This window comes from Medicago sativa, chromosome 7 (assembly GCF_051527215.1).
Source record: "Medicago sativa cultivar Bolivia chromosome 7, Bolivia_mono, whole genome shotgun sequence".
NCBI classification, from domain to species: Eukaryota; Viridiplantae; Streptophyta; class Magnoliopsida; order Fabales; family Fabaceae; genus Medicago; species Medicago sativa.
In genome coordinates, this window is record NC_140755.1 from 91,498,097 (window position 1) to 91,519,104 (window position 21,008).

The 21,008-nt window shown below is 34.0% G+C and overlaps 3 protein-coding genes and 2 long non-coding RNA genes across 5 annotated transcripts; 2 read left to right on the forward strand and 3 right to left on the reverse strand.

Moving 5' to 3' along the window:
* Window positions 1-3,702: 3,702 nt before the first annotated feature.
* Window positions 3,703-7,894, reverse strand: LOC146910208 (legumin type B-like). The gene is made up of 4 exons (XM_085725338.1): window positions 7,544-7,894; window positions 5,138-5,388; window positions 4,348-5,055; window positions 3,703-4,192 (listed from the first exon to the last, which is right to left on the reverse strand). Exons 1-4 carry the CDS (start codon window positions 7,866-7,868, stop codon window positions 3,794-3,796), a joined length of 1,683 nt encoding a protein of 560 aa, XP_085581464.1. The 5' UTR covers window positions 7,869-7,894; the 3' UTR covers window positions 3,703-3,793.
* A 240-nt stretch (window positions 7,895-8,134) lies between these two features.
* On the forward strand, window positions 8,135-9,628 carry LOC146910209 (uncharacterized). Its single transcript, XR_015018463.1, has 2 exons — window positions 8,135-8,235; window positions 9,402-9,628. It is a non-coding gene; the product is annotated as an uncharacterized LOC146910209 (long non-coding RNA).
* A 1,379-nt stretch (window positions 9,629-11,007) lies between these two features.
* Window positions 11,008-15,105, reverse strand: LOC146910210 (uncharacterized). Its single transcript, XM_085725341.1, has 2 exons — window positions 11,777-15,105; window positions 11,008-11,599 (listed from the first exon to the last, which is right to left on the reverse strand). The coding sequence occupies exons 1-2, from the start codon at window positions 15,081-15,083 to the stop codon at window positions 11,232-11,234; spliced, it is 3,675 nt and encodes a 1,224-aa protein (XP_085581467.1). The 5' UTR covers window positions 15,084-15,105; the 3' UTR covers window positions 11,008-11,231.
* A 1,786-nt stretch (window positions 15,106-16,891) lies between these two features.
* Window positions 16,892-20,670, forward strand: LOC146910211 (uncharacterized). The gene is made up of 2 exons (XR_015018464.1): window positions 16,892-17,141; window positions 19,859-20,670. It is a non-coding gene; the product is annotated as an uncharacterized LOC146910211 (long non-coding RNA).
* Window positions 18,144-20,214, reverse strand: LOC146910212 (legumin A-like). The gene is made up of 4 exons (XM_085725342.1): window positions 19,893-20,214; window positions 19,504-19,787; window positions 18,814-19,392; window positions 18,144-18,708 (listed from the first exon to the last, which is right to left on the reverse strand). Exons 1-4 carry the CDS (start codon window positions 20,197-20,199, stop codon window positions 18,319-18,321), a joined length of 1,560 nt encoding a protein of 519 aa, XP_085581468.1. The 5' UTR covers window positions 20,200-20,214; the 3' UTR covers window positions 18,144-18,318.
* Window positions 20,671-21,008: the final 338 nt, after the last annotated feature.

Consider the following 21,008-nt stretch of genomic DNA (forward strand, 5'->3'; position numbering starts at 1 on the left):
TCTAATTATAAATCCTTTGCATTCTCATAAAATAAGTAGTCCATAATAACGTCTATTAGGTTATTTATTTACTCTAGGCGATTAGCTAAGATAGTGTTCATCACTCTCTAGCTCAAGGGCCAACTCTCAAGCATATACCTCTTGAGAATCGCTTTTTTGACATTCAGAAGTTCCATAATAACGTCTATTATATTTGTGCTTGTGTTTCTTCTATTATTATTAATGGAATGTCTAAAGCTTGTTTGAGTAAAAAACAATTGTTTTGGAGACATATTTTAAAAAATTGATTAGTAAATTCTTTAAACTAAAGTTGGGCTTGGGCATTGCAATTAACAAATATTATAGATAGAAATAGAAAGACATGTGAATCCAAATTTGTTTTATTACCGAATCTTAACCCTAATGCATCACATGAGTCATGGAGACTATGTTCTGTACTTTTTCAAGATACAAATATACAACAATTTGATTTACTAGTACTTATAAGATGAGTTCTTGTGTAGAGGAAGCCTGGCAAATGGGGTGAAGCTTGAGCTGATTGGGAAGCTGATAAGAGAAGACAAAAGAGAAGAGGAAGAAGTGTGATTAAGAGAGAAGCCATAGTTGTTGTCGTGTTCTTCTTCATTTGATTTTGAAGTTGGAATCACTCACATCACATTTGCTAACGTTCATTTTTGTAGTTTTGAGTTTTGAGATGGATGTCTTGGTGATGTGGTTTATGTCAGTTTGAACGTTACACTTGCAGAGTAGAGTAGTAGTGTTTGAGTTTACTTTCTTGGAACACGTGAATATGCTTTGGAAAGACAGCCTAGCTTATTGTGTTGTTTTTGTTTTTAGTATCAGTTTTGAAAAACCAATTGATTGAACCAAAGCATTCACTTGGTGTGTGTTTGGTTCAGCTTTGAATATAATTGATTCTGACAGAATTGATTCTGATAGAATTGATTCTGACAGAATTGATTCTGAGAGAATTGATTTATGTTTGGATACAATTATGTAGAATTGATTAAACAAACTGGATGTTGTTTGGATGATTTTGATCAAAATTGCTTTTGAATGTATAATTACTAAAATAGACATTGCTAAAGGAGAATTGATAAAGAAGGAGAATTGATAAAGGGCAATAAAGGAAAATAATAGGTTGTAATAATAAAATATACAATTTACTGTTTATAATTGATTCTAGAAAAGCTAGAAGCTAAGATTTGTAGCTTCATGGATAATTGCTTTTGGAGGATAAAAGCAATTCTGAAAAGTCAAACCAAACATGTTGGAATTTTGTAGAATTGCTTTTGTCACTGTAGAGAATTGCTTTTGGCTTTGAAAAAGCCAATCCAAACAGGCTCTTATTTGAATATACTCCAAACATTGGATAAGTATTGAGTTCAACTACCACGTTTATTTATTGGGTCATGTTAACTTGTGCCCGGGCACATGTTAAACAACCTAAATAGAGCAATTTTGCATTGGAAAACACAATATAACAACTTTTAAGAAGTTGAATGCACGTCTTTTGATATGTGTATTTCTATAATGAGTATCTTAACATGTGCCTTGAGGGCACAAGTTAACATTAGCCTTATTTATTTAAGAGAAATGATATTTTGACAACCATTTTTTGACAACTTTTGAACAACTTTCTCTCTCATACTCACATGATGTTATCCTCTCTCTTCCTTTTTCTCTCTCCATTGTTTTTGACCAATAAGAAGTGAGAAAAACAAGGTTGTCAACAAAGTTGTCATCAAATGGATGTCAAAATATCATTACTCTTTATTTAATTCCAGAAAGAATATGTATTTACAAAGTTTTGTTTTATTTTTTATTATTATTTTTTTTAGTGAATATTTATACAATAATCCACAAATATTTAAAAGATGATTAATAAATAAGTATCATAGAAAAGGTGAATGGTAAAAAAAAGTGACACAAGTTTGTGAGAATTTAGTGGAGATTTATATAATTTAATTTAAGGAAAAATGATAACTAGTGTCTCAAAGCATTGGTTAAGGAAGTAAACATGGTAATATTATATTAATAGTAGTTAGTAGGACCCTTAATTTAAAATGTGAATATGTAAAATTGTCTCTCAATAAACCACACTTAAAAATCACCCCCATATTTCAAAATGACCGTCGTTTATTATTATTATTATTATTATTATTATTATTATTATTATTATTATTATTATTATTATTATTATTATTATTATTATTTGTATAAAAGATGGCCGAAGCCCAAAGAAAAAAACCACAACACTAATCGGACATTCTTCGACATGTAAATTTCAGAAATATCACCAAAAAGTACTTTATGCAACTCACTAGGAGGAGCCTCCACATTAGTACAATTAAAGGAATCTAAGAAAAGACTAAAATTAGCTAGTCAATCAGCGCAAAAGTTACTTTCCCACCATGTATGACGAAATTGAACATGCCAATCTAAAGTCAAAAGTAGGAACCACCCCACCAAACTTACAAGTATCTGAAATCACGTCTAAAAGAATTTTAGAGTCACTTTTTACAATGAGATGAGAAGTTCTCTCCTTCCAAGCATATCCAAACCAAGGTGCATACCTCATATTTCGGCATGAAGAGCGTCACATTCTCCAATATTTCTATTGCATCCTTTGATCAATCTCCCTTCAGAGTTATGTAATAATTAACAAGGCACCACTTCCTACAATATCTCATCTCTCCACCTTCATTGCAAATATCATAAGTGATGAGCTTTATCGATTCATCAGGGGTCTCTTCCAACCAATATATACTGTGGTTTAAGGTTATCACACACAGATTAAAGAATACAATAAAGTAGTCAAAAAACATAATATCATTTTACTAAATTAACTCCATCAATTATTGGTGGGTATTTAAAATGATTAATTGTTTTGAAACAAATATTGTTTTTGATAAAACAACACTCATCGTTAAACGAATGAAGTATATTTTATGTAGACAGAGATAATGAGAAAGAGAGAGAGGAGAGAAGAGACTGAATCAATCAACATTAAACAAAATTTAAAGATAATCCATAGATCACGTACAAAATCTCGTCGAGAATCACGTCATGACTCTCGACATGGTTTTCTTTACGATCTCAACACACTCACCTTGATTCCCCCTAATCTCCACTTCTAACAAAAAAATACTTGTGACATTCTTTTACTAATATTTGCACTGATACTTAAATCGCCACCTTAGATCTAATTTATTTGGATCATTAGCGTCATTTGTGAGAAACAAAGGGTCAACCGTTGAACGGTTGAACCCCTTAAAACATCTACATCTATATCATCCAATTTAGTAGTATAAATGACTCTACATTATATTGTATTACTTCATAGTACTTCTTAAAAGTTTAAAGACCTCAATTACATTTTCTAAATATTAATAACACTTAACAAAAAGCTTTAAAATAAATCCCACTATCTCGCAATTTAGTCCAAATTTTATCTTTAGTGATTTGATAAAGTAAGTTGAATATTGCCACCTAAAGAAAACCAATTGTCGATTTCCATTCTGACATGGATTCCTCAAATATGCCAATTAACTACTACGGAAGGCATTGAGGTCTGAAAACTGTGATGTTTTTTAGCGTAATAGCATTCATCTTTTCAAAAGATGCTCGAGAGACCTATTATGTGATTGAGGCCATGTCCAAAGAAAATATAGCATTAACAGCCTGCAAAACTCTTCTGAGTTATCCCCAAATTTATGTGTTATTCCTTTGTTACACACACAGTATTTCCTTTATTTTACATAATAGTAATAACTTACAACATAAGATTAAGTTACACCATGGCAATATAGCCATCCTGGATTCGAGAATCAGGAGTAGCCAAAACACCCTCATTACGATTATTCTTCAACTCATTCACCTCTTGTGGACTAAGCCCAAAAACATGAGCAAGAACTTCCCCAGGTGTTGCACTAATCGCTGAATCACGCCCTATCATTGTACTAATCTCAGCTCTATCATTTGTTTTAAAAACTATGTATTCCAATCCTTCACTCTCCGCTTGTTCTGCCACCGCAAAGTTCTGTGGCACCACCAACAATTTCCCCCTTTTCACCTCTCCATTGAACACCGATTTTCCTTCACTATTCACCACTTGAACCCTCCCTCTTCCTCTTGTTACATACATTATGCTGTTCGCATCCATGTTCCAATGCGGCACAAATATACCATCCTGCACATAAGCAAAAAAAAAAAAAAAGTAAAAAAAAATATTAGTTATGTTAAATTTAATTTTAAAATGATATAGTTAAATGTAATCACATGTGTCAGCGTCGGTATGTCTAACGCATGACTCCGAGACGCACAATGATGCACTTATTTAGTTACCTTGTAGAGGTAAACCCATTGGGCACTAAGATGAAGCAATTTGAGAACTGGGAGAGTCAAACTATTGACATTGGTTATACGACCTGCTCTTGGGTTAAAAACATCGGCACGTGAAGGATCAGCTATGTTCTCATGAAGCTTCAATGTGCAAACGGTTTCATCGAAGAAATTTTGTTGTCCTTCATGTTCTCTGGTTCTTGTTCTCTCACCATGTCTTCTTTCTTTTTCACCATGATGACAATGCTCTTTAGTTTTTGTTTCTTTTTCTTTTTCTTCTACCACTTCCTCTTCTTCTCCTTCACATCCACCTTCACCTTCTCTGTGTTTTCTTGTTTCTTTTCGCCATTGACGGTGTTCTCGTTTACCTGGTTCATCTTCAACTTCTTCTTCTTCTTCCTCCTCTACTCTCTTTTCTCCATGCTCTCTGTGTGTTTTGTGTGGTTTTGCCTCTTCTGTTCTTATTTCTGGTTCCAAAGGTGGCCTTATAATACTAAGACCTCCTTTAACCTGTATAATTTGGTGCTTTCTATGTTCTTCATCTAGAGATTGAAGCTTTCTAATTATACTTTCTTTCACTTTCAAAACTTGACCTAAGAAACGTGAATCAAAACCACTGAACATGTTGTTAGACTCTTCTTCTTCACCACGTTTTCTTCCACTCTGTTTGATTGTATGCTCTGCTTCTGGATTCCCAGCAAGATAAAATCTCTACATCACAATAACAAATTAATCATTTATATATAACAAAGTTGCATTTAGGATTAATTATTAGATTATTAATGTTGCTTACTCGTGGGATACGATCGAGTTGGTTTAGTTTGTTGGAAGTGTCGAGGAGAGTGATGATAATGAGAGGTGCATCACCATAATTGTAGGTCCAGTAAGGAACACCTGGTGGAATAGCAATAAGGTCACCCTGTTTCACGTAACGAACTTTTTGGTGACGATCCTGTGGTTGTTGTGGCCTTCCTCCTTTTTCCCATTGTGGCTCTTCATATGTCTCTCCACATCCTGGAATTGACATTCCCAACACTCCCGTTCCTGTACGTGTACATATAGTGTAACTCAGATTGAGATTTTTTTCATTCTCCCACAAAATGATTACTAGTAAAAAATTTGGTAAATTTTGAATAGATTGAAAGACATTGAATATGGTAATTAATTCAAGAGTCAATTAGTAGCACATATCCTAATCCACTAGTGTATGCTAGTACTACTCCTACTCCCTCATAAAAAATTAAGAACAGCTTAATACACCCACTAATATTAAAAAAGATACTCCCTCCATTTCAAAATAAGTGTCACTTTAGTCAAAAAAATTTATTTCAAAATGAATGTCACTTTACATTTCCAATACAACTTTAATTTTTTTCTTCCAACTTTACCCTCAATAAATACTCCAACTTTTCTCTCTCACACAATTTTCAATACAACTTTAAGTTTGTCTTATTCTTATAAAGTAAGGTTATTTTAGTAAAATTGCTATAACATTTGACTATTTTATTCCATTCCTTAATATGTGTGCAATTGGCTAAAGCGACACTCATTTTGAAACGGATAGAGTATATTAAATGGAGGTATTCTTCCATGGTCACAAGACCAAATCAATAATGTTTGGACACACACAAAATTCTCCTCAAAATATTCAATCATCTTTTTTTTGATCAATTTCCTCCTTATTACTCCTTATTATTAAAAAAATACTTCTTTTTGTGTGTGACCACATTTGACATGTTAGAATTTCTCTATTAAATGAGGGGTAGAATTTTTTTTAAAGAATAGTTTATAAATAGGACCAAAAGTTTTATTGAAAATTTTGGTATAATAAAGAGCAGAGGATGTATAAAATAAGGAAACACATGAACTCTTCTTTTCTAACTAGAGAAATAAATCAAATAATAGCTACTCTTATTTTTTGGAAAGGAAACTCTCACATGCTTCATTTTGATTATTTTTTCCGAGTTAAATAGCCTATTAACTAAAAATTCACCATTCTTTCAAAAAAAAAAAAAAAAACTAAAAATTCACCATTAAAACAAATAAATAAAAAATTCGAAGTTAGCTACAATGCAACGTTCATACAATGGAACTATACTTGGGACTTCATTTTGAAATTTTAAACATGGCATTTATTTTATATTTTGTGATACCTTAAAAAAAATTATGTGAAGTTAATGATAACTATGTATAAGTTATAACTACTAATATTAGTAGTTATAACTATGTATAAGACTAAAAGTTAATAGTTAATTTAACTGTGTAAACTATTTTAGAAAAAAAATAGACACGAAAGATAATAAAAACTAGAAAACTTTATATTAGATGAAAGGCAACTAAAAATAGAGTTCATCTTTGCTCCATTTAACATTGCTCCATTTAATCCTTTTCAATGCATTGATGCATGACACGTGGTAAAAATAAATCCAAGGGCTGAAATTAAATGGTTAACATAGAGACCTATGCATCTTATTTCTATCATCATCACAATCACCGGTACACAAACCCCAGACATCCTCCATTCTTGAGCAATTCTCGCAACATCATGTGCTCATACTTGTTAACATTGAGATTCTGAGGCCAAGCATGAAGAAATTTGTGAAAGTAATGAAACATATCCAAAGAAGAACCAAACGTTTTGGGTCCCATATTCACACCACCAGATGCTTCCTTTTCTTCTTTTTAATCACCTTCGTTTTTCTGAGTTTATCTTTGATTCCTCTGCTTCAAATTTATTCAACTCTCTTGTTTTACGTTATGATATTTGTTTTGATGCCTTTGCTTCAGATCTGATCAAATGCATAAAATTATGGATATCACGTAGTTGTTTTGATTTCTTCTTAATTTTAGGGTTTCATCTTAATTTAGGGATTTCTTCTTAATTGTAAATCAATGAATCAGAATGGGTATTTTGATTAAAACACTAATTTCATGGTGGTTGGGATTATAACTGGAACGGACGGAGAGGGGCGGCGGCGGCAGTGTTGGTGGTGGAGAGAGAAAGAGAGAGAGGCGACAATGGAGATTAGGTGCCGAGAAGAAGATAGATGGAATAAGATGGATAAGTGTTTATGTTAACCTTTTAATTTCAGCCCTTAGATTTATTTTTACCATGTGTCATACATCTATGCATTGAAAAGGAGTAAATGGAGTAAGGCTAAATGGAGCAAAGATGAACTCCTAAAAATAACGTGACAACCTTGTTCAACGAAATGGAGCTCAGGATATGTAACATAAGATGGCAAGTGAAGGCCATTAGGATTAATAGTCCGTTTGAGAACAGAGACACCAACACAACGTAGCTCAGGGTGATTAGCATCCCATGTTTCAGTCAAACCAGCTTCTGACTCAATGCGATGGTCAGGTTCCAAAGCATCGATGCTATCTAGTTGGCACTCGTTGAACGACTCACTTTGCTGACGTGGAAGCTGTCGTGCTGAGCAGACACACGTGAAGAAGAATAGTAACAAACAAAGAAGATAGCGATAGTTGTAAAGGATGAGACAAGAATTTGGCTTTGCCATGTTATCTGAACTGAACAGAACTGAAGTGATGTGGAGATTGTTATGTACTAGTGATTTATTTATAGAAATGGAGAGAAGGTTCAACGATGGACACGTAAGTGAATGTGATTTCATGCAATGTCGACATTCTTCACCATGCATGCATATCAAACCCTTCATTCTTACACCTCATCATCCTTTAATTAATGCCGCAGCGGTGCCAATTTTTTTTACATAAGTTTAAAAAAGTGGATATATATTGTTTTTTTTTTCTATAAAAGAATGGAATCGAAACGAGTTATAAAATATTTCAAAAAATGAATCAAATGTATTTGAATTGTTATATGATTATAACTGTATTCATTCAATTTGCTTTGGCAAATCTAAGGTAAAAAAATGTTAAAATTGTTAGTTTGAATGTCAATTCTTTAGAATATAATAGGCGAAATCAATTTATACAGGTATTATTTGAAAAGAAAGCTAGTTATTGGTAAATAACTTTCTAATTTACATAACAAGATCAACAAACTATTGTTAATCTTGAAAAGAAAGATAGTTTTGACCGGCTCATTGACACTGATTGGGTTTGTAGCAACATTGAAGTAAGGAATTAATTAGTGGAGGTTGGCTTAGTAAGAACATCTGAAGATTTAATTGTGAATTATATGAAATACTCCAAATCTAAAGGAAGTCAATATCATACATTTCTATTTTTATTTAAATTTATAAAGTACATTAGATGTATACAACTAATTCATATTGTAGAACTATGGAGAAGGATCTTATTTAATTTGTTGAATAACATAACGAGCTCTACCATTCAACTAAGAATGTAGGGAAATTTTGGTGGACACCTCATTAAGTGTACACACTTTAAAATAAAAAAAGAGTTAGTAATTTAATCGATGTAATATATGGTTGATGTGAAAGGAAAAAAAAGATAGAGAAAAAAATAAGATGTTAACTGAGTGTATGATTTTTTTTTTTTTTTGGGGAAAATGAGTGTATGAAATTGAAAAGTGTTTAAGTATAAGAGTTGAGTTGTGAATGTACATAAACCATACATGTGATCTAGACCGCTATGTTGACTATAGGGTGAAGAAATTTCAACTTTTTTCAAGCTGAACGTTTTGAATTTAAAGCTTTAATCAATCTTGAACAATTTTTTTGAATTCTATGTGTTTGTTCTTTTGCCTGAGTAGATTAATAGATAGTTACACGCTTGTAAATTGAGTTCAAAGTAATGTCTTTTCTTTAAATTATTAATATCATTGGTCTCTCTTTCTCTGTCATAATATATTGTGTTGTGCATTCTTTATTAGAGTATGATATGATCAGTCACTTGAAAGTATTCATTACGTGAATTCAACATTTTTTTTTTCTTTCTCAATTAATATTTTAAATAAATTTTGTATCTAAGTAATGTTGCTGTTAAACCAACAACGTTCTTATAATTTGATGAGGATTAGTTAAAAAAATGTTGCTAGATTGTTAAGAAAGTCATTCTTGCATATAAAATCACTAATTATATAGGTAACATTGCATGATTTGTAGGTATGGAGGTAGATCAATATTTTTTCAGTTATCCAAATGGTAGCATTGAAAAGAAGACTCGGGGTACACGGATGGAGTGATATTTAATATTTTGACTCCTTGCACAGTTGTACTACAGATTGCTAAGGTTTGCATTACAAGCTTTAAAAACTATGAAATTTGCAGAAAAAGGGACTAACTTGATAACTGTATTATCAAATATGAAGTTTGGTATAGATTTTGATGAACATGGGCTCTTCTTGGCATGAAACTATGCATTGTTTAACCTAATGTAATGTTTATGTGTTGGCAACTGGTTTGACCTTTTAGCTTAGATATGTTCCATTTAAGAATTTATGTCGACTTATTTTCCTAGACTTACTTTTATGCTGCACAAATTTTTTGACTAGCAAAACCATTGCAAAGATATGTAATTGTCTGTATGATCAATAGTTGTATGCATTTTTGTTTTATGATGATGTTGTAACATGTGGAAACTTGTGATTCTGGGAGAGTTTAAAAGCATGGAGGTCATTTAAACATTATATGTTGAGATTTAAGATCAAGCAATTATCTTACCAGAAGTTTCAAGACAAATCAGTTGGTATACACAATCAACAGAAATCTTCCTTTTCTAACGTTTTTTTGGGTGAAACCTTTTCTAATGAACATGTGACAATGTCACAAATAAACCTTTTTTCAACTCAAAATCAAGCAATTCATTATGTCCCAATGACGTAGAATTTTGGAAACCTTTGAGTGTTTTCAATTCAACTCTGGGACAGTTTTTGATTTGATTCATAATGTGACATCTTTTAGTGCCAACATTCATGAGTAGGCATGGCAATAAAACCCATACCCGCGGTTACCCGCCCAAACCAAACCCAATTTGACGGGTTTTCCCCGTTTTGACTGGGTTTGGGTATGGGTATGGGTTTTCCCCGATTTCAAAACACGGGTATGGGATGGGTAACGGGTATATAGGTACCCACCCCGAACCCATACCCAAACCCATCCCAAATGTAAAAAATTACTTTATGATGATATGTCATGTTATTTTGTTTGATAATTGTCATTTTAATAAAAACTACCATTGATATTTAAAAGATCAACTAAATCAATCCGTCTAATAAATGTTAAAGTGAGCGTATTGTTGGATAATGTATTACAACGTTGCTCTTGGGGATGAAAAAAAACTTTAATTTTTTATTAAAAAAAATTATTCAATGCGGGGACGGGGATGGGGCGGGGATACCCGAACCCGTTGGGGACGGGGATGGGATTCAATTTCTCATCCCCGTTGGGTATGGGTAGGGTAACGGGTAAGTATATTCAAATCGGGTATGGGGACGGGGAAGGTTAAACCCGTCCCCACCCCGCCCCATTGCCATGCCTATTCATGAGTTGTGGCTAAACATTATTGGAAAGTAATGTCTAATTGATTATCTATATTGACTCCAACAATGATGATCAAATTAAAAATGGATGGTAGATGTAATTTGTAAAACTAGTATTTTTAATATTTAATGATTGGAGTTGAAAGTTACACCTACTATCTTCACATTTTATATGAGTGATCTAAATTATGAATCAACAAGAAATTAAACATTAATGATGATTAAGTGAGTATGGTAACATTGAATGCATCATTAAGTATTTCATAGAAATTATACAGCCATTTTGTTTTATTGTGTATAAAAATGAAAACTATATACTTTTCCTCAAACTCTACATTATTCATCTACCCACGCAAATGTGTAAGGCAGCATCTAGTATACATGAGATTTATTATTTATATTTTCAATCCTCATAGACCTTATATTAAAATCCTTCACATAGTCCTTGATGGATCTATTTATGGAATCCTGTAAGCTTGCTTACAGTTATCATACTGAATGGCTGAGAGAGACGAGCCGGTGTGGTAGCAGATAATTCTTGTGCAACAGAACGCATCATGGGTCTAGACTCAGGAGCAGCGTGTGCGCATGCTAAAGCTACATTCATGGCGAACACTATTGTTTCAGCTAGTTTCCCTGTTGGAGGTGGAAGCCTTTGGTCCACAACATCCTTCACAAGCACTTCCATTGATGCTAAAGACTTGTTTGAATTTAGGGTGCCCAAGAATTCTCCAGGGTGTTTTCCCATCATTATCTCTAACACCACCACTCCAAAACTATACACATCACACTTTTCAGTCACCCTCATAGTTTGCGCTAGCTCTGCAAAATCCAAAATTAAAACTTTGTTACTAAATAAATGAGTCAATTTCATATCCATATATTATAAGTTGTAGGTTTAATACTCAAATAAAAAATGCTACTACGACACATAATATTAATTATATCGTATGAACTATGAAAGTGTAGATAATCTCAATCGTTAAATGCATTGTGTACCTGGAGCCATGTAGCCATAGGATCCAGCAACTGAGGTCCAAGTCGAATTGTTAGAGCTTAGCAGCTTTGCAGTGCCAAAATCTGCAAGATGAGGTACATAATCTGAATCAAGTAGTATGTTATTCAATGTTATATCTCTGTGCACAATTGGTGGAGAGCAATCAGTATGCAGGTAAGCAATTGAATGTGCTATTCCTTGCACAATTTCCACCCTTGTACTCCAACTTAGCTCCAATTTTCCTTCTGCATACAAAACTTTTCCCAAGCTTCCTTTCTCTACATGTTCATAAACAAGGAACATTTGTCTCCTCATAGAACAGAAACCATAAAGCTTTATTATATTCCGGTGCCTCACTTCTGTTAGCGTGCTTATCTCATTCATGAAGCTCATGCGGTTCACTTCTGGAATATCATCAGAGTCTGATATATTGAGTCTTTTGATAGCAACTACCTGACCTGTAAGTAGTTCTGCTCTATAAACACTTCCAAATCCTCCTTTTCCAATGCAGTACTTTTCGTTGAAATCATTGGTTGCTTTAACAAGATCAGAAAATGTGAATTTTCCATCTCTTCCCCATACCATGCACAAAGTACTCTGATCATTGTCTTCAATGTTTTTGGATTTTTCACCGTGTTTTTTGGCTTGCCTTTGAAAGAATAAGATTCCAGCACAAATCATCCCTATAAATAGTACTCCACCAACTGATATAGTAACACCAAGAAGTACCTTTTTGTTGGCCTCTCCAGAACCTTCTTGAGACGATATTGTGGCACATATTAATCCTTTTACATCACCACACAAACCTGAGTTTCCGACAAAAGCTTCAGCAGTTTCTGTTTGAAAAACACCACCTGTTGGGATCGAACCTGACAAGTTATTGTAAGAAAAATCCACTGACTGAAGGCTAGGCATACTTGAAAAGGATTGCGGGATTGTTCCAGATAGATTGTTGTGTGAGACATTGAGGATCTCCAATGATACTAACTTTTGAAGATTTTGAGGAATTTCTCCCGAAAGGTTGTTGCTGCTAAGATCTAACAAGGATTGGAGTGAATACAAATTGCCTAGTTCATACGGCATCATGCCAGACAGATCATTATGACTTAAGTTCATGCTTAGTAACCGATTACAATTACCGAGCTCTTTAGGAATGCTTCCACTGAAGTTATTATCTGATAAATCAACAATATTAAGTTGAGCTAATCTTCCAATACTCTTTGGGATTTCTCCTGATAAATGGTTCCTGCTCAAGTTCAACATGAAGAGTAGACTTATATTTCCAATTTCATGTGGGATATTTCCGGTGAATTCGTTGGAGTGCAAGCTAAGAAATTGTAATTTACTCAACTTATTTAGCTCGATTGGAATTTTTCCAGAAAGTTTGTTTCCACTCATTTCCATCTCGGTTAAGCTGATACATTTACCCCAATCTGGAGAGAGATAACCAACGAGGCGATTTCTGCTAAGTGAGATGAAACTAAGATTTGGATGAATCCCAAATGCTTCTGTGATATTTCCATTGAACTGGTTATCATCAAGCCTAATTCTTATAAAAGATGAACAATTTCTCAAAGATTTCGGCAATGGCCCTGAAAAGCTGTTGTTATTTACTGCCAAAACAAGTAGGTTTAGGCCATTGCACATGTCAGAAGGAAGTTCTCCTGAGAAACTATTGTTTGAAAAGTAGACATGAGTCAAAGAAGGACTATTCTTTCCAAAGTCTCTGGAAATGTTACCTGAGAAGTTATTGGTGAACACGGAAAAATAGGTTAAGGAAGTTAGATGAGAAATTGTTTGTGGCAATTCTCCATCCAAGTTATTATTGTTGACATCAAAAATTTGTAGTGAGGTTAAGTTTCCAATATCCAGTGGAATGTTTCCAGAGAGGTTGTTGAAAAAAAGATTTATGACTGTTATGTTTGTGAGATTCCAAATGGTTGGTGGAATTGGACCAGAGAAATGGTTTCCAGAAAGGTCTAACTCTGTCATTTCCTTTAAGTTTCCTAACTCTTTAGGAATGGGACCAGAGAAAAGATTTTTGTAGAGAAAAAGGATTTTAATTTTTTTCAACAAACCAATTTGTGGAGGAACCATTCCTGTTAACCTATTTTCTTGGACTTGCAAAGAAGTTAACTCAGTCCAATTAGAGATCAATGAAGCTGAAAATTGACCAGAAAAAGAATTATCTGATAATCCTAGTTCTGATAATTTAGTCAACTTTGCTAATGACAAAGGCAAAGAACCTGTCAGGTTATTTACTGCTAAGCTTAGGAAAGTTAGATTTGTGCATAGGCCAAGCTCAGAAGGAACTTTAGAGTTCAAAAAGTTAGCACTGAGATCAAGATGCACTAACTCCTTTAGTTGACCTATGGAAGAAGGAATTTCCCCATGAGCTGAAATGTTGTTCAGCTCAAGAAATTGAAGCTTAGATATCAATCCTATCTCTGTTGGAATATGACTATTAAACATGTTATTACCAATGCGAAGATCTTTGAGATTCGAGAGAAGGGACAAGTTGGATGATAGTTTTCCTTCTAGTCCACAGTTGGTGAGGTTGAGATATTCAAGCTTTCCTAAATTACCATAAAAGGATTCTGGTATTGTACCATTCCAAGTGTTTTGAGAGAGGTCAAGATATGTTAAATTCTTGCACTCAAGTATGAAACTTGGAATGTCACCAGTAAATTCATTTTCCTCCAAACCAAGGTAATTTAAGGAAAGCATGTTTGAATATTGAGACCAATCAAGGGAAGATACAAAAAAGTTTGATCCAAGTTCAAGGTAACTTACCTTGGGGAGATTAGTGAGCTGATAGGGAATGGTACCATTGAGATTATTGTTGTAAAAACTAACATATTGAAGTTCCCTTAGCTGGCCTAGCTCAGACGGTAGCGTGCCTTCAAATAAATTGTTTCCCAAGTCTAAGAAACTGAGCTTGGAGAGTTTGCCAATTGATGATGGTATTGATCCACCAAACCTGTTGCTATTGAGGTTGAGGAGGGTGAGGTTTGGGAATGATGCAAAATCCAAGTCAGTGAGTGTTCCACTGAGATTGGCATTAGACAAGTTTATGATTAAGACAGTTGTATTGGTGTTGTCACAAACAACAGCATTCCAACTGCAAAGGTTGGTAAGATTGGTGAGGGACCATGAGTTGAGAGGGGAAGGCAAAGGAGAGGTTAGACTGTTTTTCCATTTGACAAGAGCTTCTGCTTCTGTTTTTAGTGATGCTGTGATATTCAATGGAAGCAAAGATATAAGCAGTATATAGAAGACAAGAGCATTAACCTTTTGAATAGTTGCCATGTCTCTACTCTTTAGTGCATATGGCCTTTATGTTAATGTTATAATCTCTTATATAAAGAAGAAAAAAACCGTTACTGTTTTAAGGTTTAGGAGTTGTCAAACACATGCTCCGTTAAGACAAAGTTTATGTTCATAAAGGCACAAATGTCAAAGCTAGTGAAGCTGAGTTATTATGGTGTGGTCCATTAGTTAATGGTCTGATTATGATTGTTTTCCTTGATTTGTAAGGAATTCCAAGCTAGATATTCTTACAGAAGTTCATTTGTATGGTTGAATTTATCATTTTGGTGTTATTTTAATCGGCACAATTTGATTTTTGTTTTACAAGTCTTTTTAAAACTCAATTTAGTTATTCACAATTTTCTTAAGGCCTAATTTGTACTCAATTTAAAACAATCAAGACTAGTTTTATATTATTTTTTTGTCGGAAACAAAATTGGATCGTAAAAAATTGTCGAGAAAGAAATCGATCTCTACTCTTCTTAATAGTACTAATAAGCAAGACTTTACATGTTTCTATTATTATATCCTCTTATTAATAAATAAATGGTAGTGTTTGCTGCACTTACAATGAATAATAAATGGTAGTGTTTGCTGCACTTACAATGAATATTCTGAATATTGACAGTGTGAATATCATTTCACTAAACTTCTAAATTTTTGAATAAATTATTTAGTTGTGGTCTAAGTCCATGCCTGGCACTTTCATATTTATATCATCGTTTGACTTCTATTGTTTCAACTTTGAAGTTTCCTCTTTTCTATCTGACGACCCGACTAACAATAACAAACATATCTGACGGGAGTTAGACTTATTATTCTATTTATATTGTGTAATTTATTTTTCATTTTTCACAAATTTACTAGTTCCCATAGATATTATTTTTGCATATTCGAACTCTGCAGTTTTTTTTGTTTCACGTTTGGTCTCTCAATTTTGAGGAATGTTTTACACTGTTTGGGACAAAAAGGACCAATTGCAACATTAAGAGATCAAAAGTGTAATAAAAATACAGCGACAAACTTTTGAAAATAATATTTGTTGGAAGTAAAATAATCGTGGGAACAAAAGTAACATGTAATTTGTCAAAAAAAGTAACATGTAATTTTTTTTACAAGTAACAAAGGTTTTTTTAAATAAATTGTCGATTATATTCTTAATTATCACCTTCTCAAAACCAAAAAATAAAAATAAAAAATTATCACCTTCTCATCAATTTACTATTTGAATCATTCTCTCATCTAACTACTTTGATTTATCGCTTAACAAAATTGATTGTTTTTTACGATAGTTTAAGGGCTAAGTTGATGTATTTTCTATAATTGACTGACCTTTTAGTAGATTTAATAGTTTGATGACTAAATTAATGAGATAATGAAAGTTTATGAACCAAATTGATAGTTGATTCTATAAATTTTAGTTAGAATAATTATAATGCTTGGCTAATAATATCTACAAATCATCGATCAAAGTTTTATAACCAAGAAATTCTAACTTTTTCACACAAATTTGTCAATCAATCTTATAACATTGTTGATAGATTAAAACTAAAAATTTATAAAAACACAAATACATATGTGACTTTCTTTACGATGACGGAAAAAACAAAAAACATATTTAAACAATATTTTTATTTTTATTTTTGAGGAACAATATTTTAATTTTTTTAAAAGTTAAATTCATCATTTTCCATCATTTTTTAACGTAATGTTTTTTTTTTTACACAAAAAAAAAAAATTACAATTTAGGATGAAAAACTTATTTAAGCAAAAAATTTAAAATTACAATTTTGGTACATTTCCTCCCCAAATTCGTTCTATTTCTCCTGACTTTCCCTCCATTATCCTGTGTCACCTCTCACCTGCTATTGTTGCAACTCCTCCCTGCTCCGAGAACTCTCCCCTGAGAGAGTACATGTATGTATGATTACTGAATAAGATTGCCTCGCGGACGTTGTTCTTTCTGCCATTGTATCGCTCCATCCATCACCTCTGCAGTTACAATCTGTCTATGTCTTATTCTTTCGCTTCAACTTTGCTTCAATAGCGAATTCTCAGGTTACTCTCTCTCTCTCTCTCTCTCTCTCTCTCTCTCTCTCTCTCTATCTATCTATAATTGAAAACACTTTTTCCTGGTGTTAGGATTAGGACAAATTCGTTGGTAAATTTGGATTGAGATGATTAGAATATAGGATTTCGGTGAATGGCTTAGGATTAGGGTTTATGCTGAAATTAAATTGGGATTAAGAGAAGGTTTTAGGATTGCGTGATTTGGTAATGTTAGTGAAAGTAATATAACTGAAACAGAATAATAAAAATTGATGAAAAAGCAAAAGTTATAAGCTAAAGCTTAATTGACCAAGTAAGAATAAGTTTAATCCTAATCACCTCAATCTCATGCAGTAAGATATTCGAATAAAACTGATATGCTTCTGCTAGTGTTCGAGAAGGACTTTGATACATGTTGATATGTCTTCTTAATTTTCACAACTAGCTTGAAGTATATAAATTTATAAATTTGACCATCAAAGTTAGGAAAAAATTTACAAAACCAATAAAGAAAGAGTACCTGAAAACTGAGGGGAGATAAGGTTGACTTGGTGGTGGGATGAGAGTTAAGGAGTTGAGTGATAAAAAGGTTGAGGGTTCAATCCTCCTCCTACTAACAATTAGTGACATTTTCCATTTAAAAAAAAAAAATCTAAAAAGGATTCAATCTGGGAAAATAACTTTTGAGATTGTTTAATAATTCACAAGGTTTGGAAAAGCAGTCAACATAGTTGACTTGTAGATTTTGCACTTAAATGCAAGCTCAAGAATCTGATACTCATAGCTTAGATCCACCTTCTGCATTACTGGTTACTAGAGAACCCTTCACTCGTTAAACTTTTTTCCATTGGAACTGAAACTCTTGTTATAAAACAAGTAGTTAACACAGACCTGTTTTGCAAATGATGCTACACATTGATAGGGTCACATTGTTTTATATATTTGCTTTTTGCTTTATTATAAAGGTGAACAAGCATGATCAAAATAAACTTGACAGAATATTATAAAGCATTGAGATTAATTTCACTTGTACTTTATTCACTTCCGAAAAAAGGTTCATGACTCAGATAGAGTACTTACACGTACATAACTTCAAAAGGCATCTAAGCATTTGTTTTTTATTCATAATTATTATTATTATTATACATGTCTCGCATGCAAAAAGCCTTAGAAACAGTGTTTGTTTCTAAGCTGCAGCTCTGCGTTCGGACTCACGGGGTGGAACTAGAAATTTATAGAGATTGTTGTTTTTGAGCTGCCTTGCCTCATTCCTGTTCATCTTGAATGTAGCTGCAAGCACATCCACTGGCATACCACTTAGAGTGGATTGTGTCCCTGCAAGCCTAGCAATCGCAGCATTATCATTGGTCTTGAGTGCCACATAAGTGAACCTGTCGCTCACTGATTTTGCTGCAACAGCAAAGTTTTGTGGTACTATCAATGCACGACCAGCTTCTAGCTCCTCATCGAACACAGTGTTGCCATTGCAGTTCACTACTTGTAGCCTTGCACGTCCATTCAATGCCAATATTACGCTGTTCGCGTTGAGATTGTAGTGAGGCACGAACATAGCATTCTGTTTCATATAAAAAGTTAGTAATTCTTGAACACTTCCTATAATGTTGATGCTAAAAGATTGACATAAAACGAATCTGGATAACAAATTAAAAGAAAAACATACTCTGTGGAGAGTTCCATGCTCAGCACTGAGTCTTAACCACCTGAGAGCTGGGAGGTCAAAGCTGGTGATAGTTTTGATTCTACCAGCTTGAGGGTTGTAGATGTCAGGTGATGAAGATGAGGCCATGTTCTGGTGAAGCCTGGCAGTGCAAATTGTTTCCGCAAGACCATTGTGTCTGTCACATTTTTGGCCTCGGCGGCAGGAGCGCTCTTCCTCTTCCCCTCTTCTGCTTTTCTGATGATGTGGCCGCCTCCACTCGTCCTCTTCATCTTCATCTTCACCTTCATCTTGTCTGCTTGGGTGGCGTTGTTGTCTCTCTGGAGGGCTCATGATGCTGAGTCCTCCTTCCACTTTGACAATGGCTCCCTTCTCCTGGTCTTCGTTCCTGCCTTGAAGTTTTTCAACTATATGCCTGTTCACGTTCAATGCATCTTCCAAGAAATCCCTCTTGAAGCCACTGAAAATGTTGCCTCCTTCATTTTCTTGTTCTTCCCTACCTCTCCTTTGTTCTCCCTTTCCTCTCACTTGTTGCTGATATTGTAAAAACTCTTGCTCTTGGTTCCCAGCAAGATAGAATCTCTGTCAAGCATCAAACAAATGCCAATTTCTATTAGAGTTAAAACTTGATTATCTTTTATCATATTATAATCTATATATTATATGGGAAGTGTCATTATGCTCAGTGCTCACCCTAGGCATCTCATCAAGTTGATTTTGGAAGCTGCCGGTGTCAATAAGAGAAACGGCAATGACTGGAGTGTCCTGGTCATTGTACATCCAAAATACAGTACCGGTAGGAACTGCAATGAGATCACCCTCTCTGAAGCGGTTAACCTTTTGGTGACTGTCTCTGAACCTACGTCCTTCTTCTTGTTCAGATTCCCTGAACCTGCGACTCTCTCTTTGTTCAGATTCCTGTGGCTCCTCAAAGGTCTCAGGACAACCCGGGAATACCATGCCAAAATATCCACTACCTGTAATTGGTAGTAAAAAATAATTACTTCTATGTGATCACTAGTATCACTAATACATGCATGTAATGTAGGTAAAGATATTGGAAGAATATCAAAGTAACTGACCTTGTTGGATGAAAATTTCTTGAGGAGCATTGGAGTAGAATGGTCTGCGGAGAGAATTGCGTTGAAGGGTACAACGAGAGAGGGCTACACCTGCACATCTGAATTGCCTGTTGTTTGGATTCCAAGTCTCAATAATGCCACCTTCTGACTCTATACGGTTATCAGGTTCGAGTGCATTCAGCTGCTCTAGCTGACACTCATTTTGTTGAGGATGCTGCTTTTGATGAGGCTGATGCTCTCTAATAGCAAAACAGCCACTGAAAAGTAGAAAACAAAGTGAAAGAGAGAGTGCAAGAAGCTTAGCCATGATTGGATAGATGAATATCAGATTGAAACAGCCACTGCTTGGTTGTGTTGTGATGCGGAGATCCTTAATTGCATGGGAATTTATAGTAAAAGAGAGTAGAGTGAAGGAGGGACACGTCATATCAGAGAACATATATGTGTTACTGAGCATTAGACATTCTTCATCGTGCATGGCTATGAAAGCCTTGTGCATTACACCTCACAAAGTCACAATGTCTCATTACTGCGCAGGTGGCTTCAATTCAACATGGTATCCATGATAACCAGACAAAGTTATAAGAGTGGAGCATTTAGCTAGCTGAAATCGGTGGTGATGGGGACCATATATGAATATATAATTCATTTCTTTCTTACATATATGCTATTTTTTTGATTTTCATCCACATGAAGTGGTCATTACTGTCTTGTAATATTTAGATATATATGCACCCGATTCACTTTCAACTTAATTTCAAATTACTGTCCTTACATTATTGAATGTTTGATATGAATCATAGGATTGAGTTTGACATGCGTGCTGCACATGTCTATCTAGCTAGTTAACTATAAGTTGGAGATATGTATGTAGCCTGTGAGTGAGAGAGACATTGTAATATCAATAGATAATAGATGTTATATATGTAGCCATTATTTTGAGTCTTGGTATACATTTAAAGAGAAATATATTTGAACAACCATTTTTTATCAACTTTCTCTTTCATACTCACATTATTTTTTATTTTCTCTCTCAATTGCTTTAGTCTAATCACTTGAGCTTTGTGGAACTCAAATGAACAGTAAACTCTTCATAAGAGTTTTAACATTGTTGTA